Below are 10,659 nucleotides of genomic sequence, written 5' to 3' on the forward strand. Positions count from 1 at the left end.
ACCGATCATTGGGTGGTGAGAATAAATTTGTGTTGCATCACTTTATTTTGTATATTCTTTTTACCATTAGTATAATTATTATTTTTTCCTTTTCATTACTGTTCTATTAAACAATATCTCAACCCACGAGTTGTTGGTTTTTGGTTTTTTTTTTTTCCTCTTCCCCTTTTTCGCCCTTCCTTTTTCTCTGTATCCTAGTGGGGGGTCACGGTGTGAGCAACTGGCTGTGTGGTCCTAGTTACTGGCTGGGGTTAAACCACAACATACCCATTAATTAGAGAAATCCAAAGAACTATTTGAAATGCCTTAATCACTTCAAAATTACTTTGAAGAAAGTTACTTTGTAGTATCTTTGTATAACAGGGATCGATCCTACTTTTCAATATTAAAAGGGAAAAAAAAAAACACAAAACCCAAAATACCTTCCATGACAAGTCACCGCACCCACTCAAACGTTACGATTTACCCAGTATCATACACAAGTAAGTACCATTGAATTAAAGCCTTTACATTTCTCTTATGGCCTTTTTCTTCTCATACTTCTTCCCAACTACTAGCCTCTAAGCACTCGCACCTTCTTTGTCAACTTGAGTCTCCTATTCCTGCTTTTCCCACTCTGAAGAGCAACTCTCATACAAAATGCCACAAGACAGCAAACTCCTTTCACTAAAAGAAAGTTACCCCAACTCCTCCGTCTAGTCTGCCACAGTTATTTTCAGCTCTCCTTAAGCTTTCTTGTATTTTACCTCTGCTATCTGCAAAGTGTTTAGAGCAGGAATTATAGCTTTACTATCTGGGAAGTAGTATGCAAAATTTTGGAAGAGTTTACTAGCTACTAGCTGAACTCAACATCAGTTGAAATGCCAAAGAATAGATTGGTTTGCTGCTTGATGTGGACTTTTATTCCTCCCATTTGATTAGAAATACTTAATTAGTTTTAATTAAGTACTTTGAAGTGCACATTTCTGCTAATACTTCAACAAGAGAAAAATATGACAACAAAACCACCAAGCCAGCATACTTAACAAGTAACCTGAAAGAGGCAAGAAACTGTATTTTTACCTTACCTGAGAAGAGCTGAAGACTGAAGCAGTTTATACTTTGCAGTGGATGTACCCTGGCTACCACAAAGAGCAGCTCTGCCTCTGCTCTGAGTTTGCTGTTGCTTTAGAGCCTGAAATTTAAACACGGCTGATTCCATGTAAGTGGAAAGCAGCTCTATGGGTGTTGCGTGTTTACCTCATTATTACCATTATCCTCTTTAACGCACCTGTCCAGCCAGGCTATCCTAAACCCAGCACTATATTAAAGAAGAGAAGCGGAGCCAAAATGGGCTTCTACCCTACTTTAGTACCTTTCAATTATTAGGTTAGCCCTTTATTGAGTAATCAGGTAAGTACCTGAAACTAAAACAGTAAATACAAGGCCATAAACTAAAGCAACCCTGGGGCTACTTTAAGTAGCTGCGATCTCTGAGAAGCAACGGCAATATCTCAGCTCTCTCAGCTGCCTACAAATTAGCACAAGGGAAAAAGAATTTGCCCTAATGATTTCTTCACTTCACCTGGTTGCTGAATATAAAACTCGTTATCCAAGGCTTCAGCTCTTTGCTTCAGCCAATTTTAAAGCTCAGTTTTACAGCTATGATGGACCAAAGCCAACCTTCCTTATTCAGTGATCTCCACTATGTATTTCATCAGACGATGAGTAGCCTATCCAACCTGAGAGAAGTAATTTACACTAAATCAAGCTACTATATGCACTTTTAAAGTTGACTTCATTCTGAATTTCTCTTCCCCTTCCTGAACTCTAGTCCAGCAATTTTAAGTGAACAAATTCTTAAAGACATCAATGAAAGTATATATTACTAAGCAATCTTCTTTTTGAAAAGGGGATAAAGTGTTTGTGATGGAGATAAATTCCTCCTCAAACCTATTTCATATACTTTAAGCATAGATTTGGAGAAGGCTGAGCCTAAAAAAAATTAATCTACAAACTTCAGTCTGTGAATAATGATGCAAACCCAGCAAAGCTAGTTAATCTTTTTACTCTATTCAGCAATGAGGAAAATAGAAATGTGGTTCATCGCATACTTTACCAGATCCTATGTTACAGAGTCCTCAAGCATGCCACATTAGATAGAACTTTGGCACAATTCAAATTTTAATTCTATTTAAATAGAATTTTAATGCAAGTTGGGAACTGAATGAGCAACCTTATCTATATGCACGTTTGACTACTACGTGTATACATGTCATACACTTCCTACTACGTGAAGAACAGAAATTCTCCACAAGAAATCAAAGTTTTTCATAATATCCCGTGGCTCATAAATACCTCTTGACACTTTAAATTTCGGTAATACTCATCACTCATCTTTGTAATATTTATTGGTGATAAAAAAACCATAATGTATTTCCTCTTTAGCTCATCTTTTTCCACAGTAACTACATTTTAGCATTGGTTGATGAAACTAAAGATACCGTTCTTCTTATTAATCCCTACTTTTCCTAACAAATAATCTTCATTATATTTCCATTTCTTTGTAAGTTAACACCAGCTGCCCATATTCATCTTTAACATGAACGGGATATACAGGCATACGACACAGAAAACCAGATTACTTCATACTACTACACAACTGCTTAAAAACATATTTACATGTCAGCAATATTACTGTTTTTTCACAAAAAGAGAAAAAATGGTTTAATCTATTGGGAGGACGACTTATGGCTTGTTGGGAACTTCTATATTCTCTATGTTTTACATCTGGTTTTCCTATGTACGGAGAATTTACATTCCTGTATTCTTCCTTCCCTTTGTTTAAACAACTTTATATCCCACTCATAAAAGAAGCAGCCATTTCTTTCAAGAAGGCTGTTGAAACACTATTGTTATAAAGACATTCACCACCTCTTTTCCATTGAAAAAAATCATGTTAATGCTTGATTATGCAAGTTTAGTTTTGGAAAGTACCAGAGCAAGTAAACCTTGATAAATATAAAAACATCTGGGAGAACTGTCCATTACTGAAGGGCAGGTTTTATACTGCTATGTCGGTATCCTGATCTTAAGTTCAGAAACCACACTTGGACTTGTGCTGTCTGCACCAAAACTACCAAACAGCTTTATAATGTTTTCCCAAATTTGCTTTTTGGGAGCAATTTGGAAGGCAATTTTGTTATTTGATAAGATGTCCATCGCTAAATTCACCTAAACACACATACAGACACCCCTTCCAAACACACATACACACGCACGCATGCACGCATACTGATTTTACAAAAGTCTCCTTTTCTTTAAGCAAGTAGTCACAACACTGAAAATATTCTCCTATGTGTTCACTGATTATTCTTAAATGATTTGCCACCACTCTGCCACTCAAAGGAGATGGTTATTTCATTCTTCTGAGAAGCTAACTATGTTCAAAAGCAGCTAGATGATGATGGCGGTGTGATATAAATTCCCATAGAAAAATGCATCGTCCATCCGTATAGCAGTCCATCCTGAGAAACTTCCACTGCCAAATTCTTGCTATTTTCCGTCGCTCATGGGGTTCCCATCAATAAATAGAAGGTCAGTGCAACAATGAGGAGCAAGCAGAATGGAGAAGAGAAGGTCTGATAGGCAGCTGATGGCATGAAAATATCTTCATACTTGTAAATACTGACAACACGCTCTGATACGGGTGGTGAGTCTATATCATGACGAGTTATAGAACCTTTAACAGGTAAGGGCAGAAAGAAATAACGTCAGATGCATTTTTTCTGTAACTCTACCACAGAAACACATAGACAGCCAAGGAATTTTCAAACCTACAGGAGCATGCAATATTACGCTGTCAGCGAGTAGGATTATTTCTCTGCTTCCTGGAATTAAACTTCTCAATAAAACAAATGAATTTCAAATAAACAATAAACATCCTTCAAAGGAATTCCCAACTTCTGGTTATGAAGTTCTTCTAAATTTAGCTTTGGGAAGTGGGGGTAGTAACGATATAGCCAAGAAAACACAACATGTAGGACTCTGTTATTTACCTTGTCTTTCTTTTTATCTGTTTTTAAGCCTCATGCTGTCAGAATTTTAGTTTATTGGAAAAAAAAGCCATCTAGTAAGAATATTGTAATTGAAAGACACTTATCGATTTTGACACCCCAGTTCTGTCAGAAGCACGGAAATCAACTCACCCTGAATTGCTGGACCCCAAGCAAACAGGTAGTACCAGCTCAAGTGCAGATCTACGATGGTTTCCTCTCGGGGAACGTATACCGGACGCTTGAATCGACATGTTACGCGATTGTTTTCAAAAACCCCTTCTTCATCTCTAGCAGGATTTCTCTGGATTTCTTTAGCCCACTGACCGACATTATAGAAGTGCTGTATTCGGACTCTTCCGTTATCATCATGAACACAAGCCATGACATCATCTCCTCCCTGCACGGCAAAGACATACGGGTAGAAGGAAACCAAAAGTGTCACAAAGCATTTCCTCATTTATGTATATAGTTTTAATTATTAAAAACTACTAACTAAACCCGGTGCTCTCGTTCCTTCTTTCAAAGCTATATATACACAAATATGGGTTTCCCTAACCACGTGTCTTCAATCAGATTGAAAAGCACGAAGTAGATAGGAATATATACTTACCCTTACTATCCCTGAATTCTCTTTTGTGTCTTTCTAAGAGTTATTTTACCTAACATATATAACATATTTGTAAGACATTATATCACCCTGACATCACATCAGTAATTGAACAGTGGGAGGCTGCTTTCTTTTGTTATTTATGAAGTTCTGGGATCCTGCTTCATAAAAACTGGCGATCTTGAATCCTTGAAGTGTACAAAATCCACTGCATCAAATCACGGACAGAAAACCAATATAATTTATTAAAATAGCAGAGATAAATTTCCTAAATATGTGAAAATAATAGGACAAATTATGGTCTGTCTTTAATCTCTTCTCATGTTCACTTAACGGAATATCACTTCTTGTATCTCTTAAGAGAAAATGAAAATGTTCAGCATGTAGTAACAGGATTCCATAAGATACAAGAAAAAAAGTAATCAATATGTGCTTCTTCACATAGCATAAACAGCCACCAAGCATTACAGTCAAGCAAAGAAACAACGGACAGAAGGCAGTGCAAGGCAACTGTTTGTAAAGGTCATTCGTAGAAATATTAAACCAGTTGCTAGAACAGTCACTGCCAAAGGGGTAGAGCACTGTGTCACTCAGGGATTAGGATTCATTTTAGGAGCAGAAAGCCTTAGTATCATAGAAGCCTTGTATCTAGAACCATTAAAACACTGTGCAAGTTGGACGAATGCCATTTTACTGAACACCACTGCCACAGGTTATCAGTGCCATATTAAATACGGCCCTACTTCTCCAATACTAATCTTTCTAATATGTCATGCTGAGGATAGAAATGATGCTTGCTAGCGTGACCATCTTTCGGTTCTTTGTTAAGAGGCAAAGGAGAGGAAAAGGGTGCATTTAATCTCTCTGTGAATATTGCTACGTGGATTTGTAAAAGATCTGCCAAAAGTGAGGGGGAAAGGGGAAAACAAGGTAAAACACATGCTTGAACAGTTTCTGTTCCTCGGTGCTGTTACAGGCAACCTTTCTAGCTTCTGTCTTGAGCCTATCCTTGCTCTCCATAACTTATTTTCCAAGATTAATTTTTATACATCTGAGCACAAATCCCTCAGACTTAAGTACAGAGGCAAAAATAAAGCTGTTGTCACATAGAAAAAAAAATTAAGGAAATAAAAAAGCATTCTGAATCTCAACTAATAGAATGACATTACAAAATCCTGCCTAGGCACCAAAGCCTGCAAGTGGAAAAGCATAATGTTATTTGAGACAAAGAAACAGGTCACAGGCCTTAAAAAAAAAAAAAATTCTATTGAGGTCACAAAATAGGTTTTTTTCCTGAACTTCTGTAGTGATTCAGGCCACACCGTTTTGATTAGGGCCTCCAAGGCACAGCCCGCTTCTCACAGCCAAGCTGTTTTAACCCACAGTCATTTTACCATTACAGCCTCCGTATCCCAGGACACCAAAACATCCTGGAAGTTACGAAAAAGGATGAAGCCAGCAGGAGAACGAGAGACGAAGACAAATACTTCACGCCGACTTTATTCTTCTTACCAGAAGCTGAGACTTAGCATGCTGCTTGCTGTGCCTGGGCTGAAAATTGACGGGTGCTTTCCAAGGGGCTGATGAGGTGCAGGAGGTGGGACCCTGGGATCTACCGCAGGTATATCAGAGTTACAAAGTGGTCAAGCCATCTCTGATAGCCCGGGGCCAAATACTTAAGCCTGCTGAGCTGCTTTGAAAACCCTCTGGAGTACTTGCATTTCCAGGCATCCAAACTCTTCCCAAAATTCAGCTGTAAAGCTGTTCCTCACAACATTAAAAACATGAACTATTTCTTGCAACGTGAACTGTTCTTTGTGACACAAAAGACTTCTATCTTTATTGTGTTTATTTACAGTGCCATATTAAAACATATATAGTAATGAGTGGAAAGCACCCCCCCTCACGTTTTATTTCTATTTCTCATTTTGGGTCTCATAAAACATGAAGTCAGCACAAGTCTTCCCATTCATTTTTGTGGTCCTAGCCTGGGACGTCAAATTCTGTATTTTTTCCAGATTACTGCTTACAACTGTACAAGAAGCAGTCCTGTCCTCTGACTTGCGATTTAGGACATAGGCTCAGTATTGTTTTATATACTCGGGAGTGTTTCTGTATATGAACACCTACATTATGAACTGCGTTTTAATGCTAAACATTTTACCAAGGATCACGGACAAAACATCTTTGGATAAGTCGTCTGTTGCTCAGGTTTTTTAAAGTTTGCACAGTACATGCTCCTGTTTTGCTTATTGAAAGACAATGAAAAGTGAAGCTTTTGAATGAAAAAGTAAGCACAGGAATAAGCATAAAACCAAACCCAATAAAATCCAGGAGAGAGAAATCTTAACAAGACTTCTGTCTGGAGTGTGTATGTTTAAATTAGCAGGAGTCATTTTGTCACACATTTCTGGCTTCCCTGGAACAACAGGGAAGGAACAACAGGGAACAACACAGGAATGAAAGAAACAAAAAGATTTCCAAAGTTTAACGGTAAAAGCCATATTTATATTGCTGAAAGTCAGCTGATCTACTGAAGAATAAAATTATTCGCTACTTAGTTTCTGATGTGCTTTTTGTCCAAGTAACACTGACATAAAGCTCGAAAGGACATTTTCATGTGAATTAGCTTTACCCCTGAGGGCTTTTCAAATAAAAAGGCAAAAATCTAATAACATTCAGACATTCAGAGCTGAACCAAAATACTGTTGTATTTCTCAGAGAAGAAGGGAAAGGACACGTTAGCAAGGATGAGGCAGTTTTCTGGGAGGCAGTAGGCCTGCCTTCCGCTCCCAGGCTGGCTACCAAACAGTGCTTTGTTTTCATCCAGTCCATTTTTTCCTTATATGCTCTGTTTGAGACAGATCAAATATAAACCATTTATATCCTAGCATGTAAAAGTGTGCACACTGTCAACATGAAGAACTGTACGTGTCTCACCATTTTCTTGTCTGAGGAAAATCCCACCGCCACCCAGCCATCAGTATCGGCACTCAACTCAAATTCAACATCAGCTCCTATTCTACGGTAACTTAGAAAGTAGTCACAAGTCTCTGCGTTGCATCCAGGTTTTCCGTACCTAAATGGAATTGGAAATACATGTAACTTTTCCTCGCAGTTTCCTTCTATGGACCTTAATTACGTTTATGCAAGAAAAAAATAAAAGAATGCATTTTGGTATAATGGCAGTAAAACATATTATATTATGCTATACACAAAATACCATTAATTAAGTGTTTGCAGTTATTACTCCTTTACTGTAAGAACGTATAGTTTTTAAACAGTACAGCAAGCAATTAATTACACACAGTATTACTCTGTTAACCTTCCTAGCCCTGTTTTCCTAAGTGCTTCATGAAAATACAAGAAATATGAAATAACTGTAGGTCCATAACTATGACATACACCCTTAAATAATCTAGTTTGCGCAAATAATATAGTCCATAACTACAAAGTATGTTCTTAAAAAATAAACATGTACTAAAATAAATATGGACCATTTACCAAAGTCTCCAATGCAATCAGTCAGCATTTGCAAACATAAAGGTATCCACAGTCTTATCTCAGACTGACCTGAAGCATCCCTTGGTCTTTCCACAGTCATCCACTCGGATTTTTGCAAACGGATCCACAGGAGGAGCAGTAGGGAAAGGGTAACCTGTATAATCAGAATGAATCATTACTAAATAAAATGCAAGGATTAAAAAGCAATAATATAAAGGAGAAAGGGTTCCAATAGCATTTACTTTGCTGACAACTGAGTTGTTCAGATGAGGGACTACTTTGTCACATATGCAATCTCTTGCTCAGATGGTCCTGGATCCAGGTACCAAAGTAACAATGATAACTGAAATCTAAAATTTTCTCGGGTTTCCTACATTTGTCAAGAAGGGAGAAGGATGCCGGAGCATGGCTTTGCTACACTGAGGGCAAAAGTTAACTTAAAGCGGCAGGAATACGGAATAGTGCAGTCAATTAACAATTAGGGATCTCCACGCAGCTATCTCTCTGTGCACTCTGAGTGCCCTCGGGAAATCCGTAAGGGAACTAAATCTGACTCCTTAGCCATAAATGACAGTATTGGGTATAAATGCAGGGCACCGGATTCAGAGCCGTAGGAGTGGATACCAAAAGGACCTTACAACACATCCTCCATTAAGAAGTAAAATATAACAGGCATTGTGATAAAAGGTCAGAGATTATCAAAACTGCCTGCAGTGATGACCGGCAATCACTTGCAAGCTAAGACCCAAAAAAGCCGGACAATGGGAGTTATGACTCCAAGCAACCCCCTGTCTGCTTAGTACACTAAAGAGAAAATGCAAAGACTTGCAAACAGACCTCTTCTGTCTTGGCTTGTAGAAGTTTGTGTCTGTTGCACAAACACAGATATTTTAATAGGATGTTCTTCTATTTAGCCAACCGAAAACCAAATTGCTGGTTGTGAAACTAGAAAATCCTCTGAAAGTGCTTCATGGAATGGGAAATAAACACCGCAGCGTTAGTTACAGCGTCTGCAGACACACAGGAATATTTACCTTACACGCTTTCAGGAGCACGTAACGTTGGGAGCCCTGATTCACTTTCCTAGATTTCTGACAATGCCAATGGAGAGACTAAGTGTGCCATAAGCTCCAAATTACAGCCTCCATTAACCGTATCAGGTGCCTGGGTGAATTTGCCAGCCTAAACGCATGAAGTTAGCAAAATTTCACCCCAGCCTGTAGCAGGGTATCACCAAAAGCCTGGTCACAGGACATCTTCTCTTCTCACTTCTTCCTTTTTTTTTTTTTTTTTCCCCACATGCATCATCAAACAACCGGGTTTCAAGGCAGCCTAGCCACAATTCTGGAGTTTTAACATTCTGACATTTGTAACTTAAAAAAAAAAAAAAAAAAAGAAAAGAAAAAAACCACAAAACCCAGATGCGACCACTGTATTTCTTATCAACTTAAAGACACCGCGGGGCATTTCGAAAAGGGCAGAACACAGGGCTCCTTGTAAGTCAGCAGCCGGCTAAGCTTTTCACGAGTGGGTCGGCACCTCGGAAGGCGACAAGCCACTCCGCGGGACGGGGACGGAGCCCCTCGGAGCCCCCGTCCCCCTCCCCGGCTCCCGCCGCCTCCCCCTGCTCTGCCGCCCGCCGCGGGCTGCTTTGGAGGGGGGCGGTCTGGGGGTCTCCCCGGGCCCGGGGGTGCCTCTTCCGCGGTCCCCGCGGAGGGCCCGGCCGTCGGTGAGGCCGCCCGGGGCTCCCCTCCGCTGCCGGCCCCGCTGCCCGCAGCGGCAGGGCCGGGCGGGCGGAAGATGGCGGCGGGCGCTGGCCGTCGTGCTGAACGCCGCCGCCGCCAACCGCCAACCGCCGGGCCGCCGCCAACCGCCCGGCCGGGCCCGGCCCGGTCTCGCCCTCCCTTCCCCGCACCGGGCTCGCCCCGCCTGCGCCCCCCCCAACCCCGCCAAGCCCCACTCCCCGCCGGCCGCCGCACCCTCCTCGGAGAGGTAGCGCAGGTCGTAGAACTCGCTGGCGAAGGTGCCGTACGAGGAGTCGTGGTGAGGCCGCGCCGCCTCCTCGCCCTGCTCGCCGCCGCCCGCCTCCCGCCGCCCGCCGCCTTCCTCCGCCGGGCTGGCGGCGGAGCCGGCCAGCAGCAGCAGCAGCAAGAGCCGCCGCCAAGCGCCGCGGCTCCGCACCGCCATGGCGGCGGCGGCGGCGGCGGGGCGGGGAGGCGGCGGATCCTGCGCCGCCGCCGCCGGCGGAGCCGTGGAGGCGGCGGGGGAGGGGGGGCGGCCCTGGGGCCGGGCGGTGCCGGAGGGGCTGCGGATGGGGCGGGGGGGGTGGGTGAAGGGACGGCGGGGGAGGGTGTTTGGGGGAAAAAATGTCGGGGCGGTGTGTGCGGGGGGGGGTGCGTGGGGGCTGGGGGGTGCGGGGAGTGCGGGTCACCCCAGCCCCGTCCCAGCCCCGAGCCCTCCCGCCGGGGCCACCGCCGAAGGGGGGGACGGTGGCCTTCCCTGCTGGCCGGC

General features: G+C 42.2%; 1 protein-coding gene across 1 annotated transcript; it reads right to left on the bottom strand.

Annotated features, from left to right (window-relative positions):
- Nucleotides 1-2,031: 2,031 nt before the first annotated feature.
- FRRS1L (ferric chelate reductase 1 like) lies at nt 2,032-10,406 on the bottom strand. Its single transcript, XM_074576343.1, has 5 exons — nt 10,128-10,406; nt 8,218-8,302; nt 7,585-7,723; nt 4,188-4,434; nt 2,032-3,721 (listed from the first exon to the last, which is right to left on the bottom strand). The coding sequence occupies exons 1-5, from the start codon at nt 10,333-10,335 to the stop codon at nt 3,549-3,551; spliced, it is 852 nt and encodes a 283-aa protein (XP_074432444.1). The 5' UTR covers nt 10,336-10,406; the 3' UTR covers nt 2,032-3,548.
- Between the last annotated feature and the right edge of the window lie 253 nt (nt 10,407-10,659).

Source organism: Larus michahellis, chromosome 2 (genome assembly GCF_964199755.1).
Source record: "Larus michahellis chromosome 2, bLarMic1.1, whole genome shotgun sequence".
In the NCBI taxonomy this organism is placed as follows: Eukaryota; Metazoa; Chordata; class Aves; order Charadriiformes; family Laridae; genus Larus; species Larus michahellis.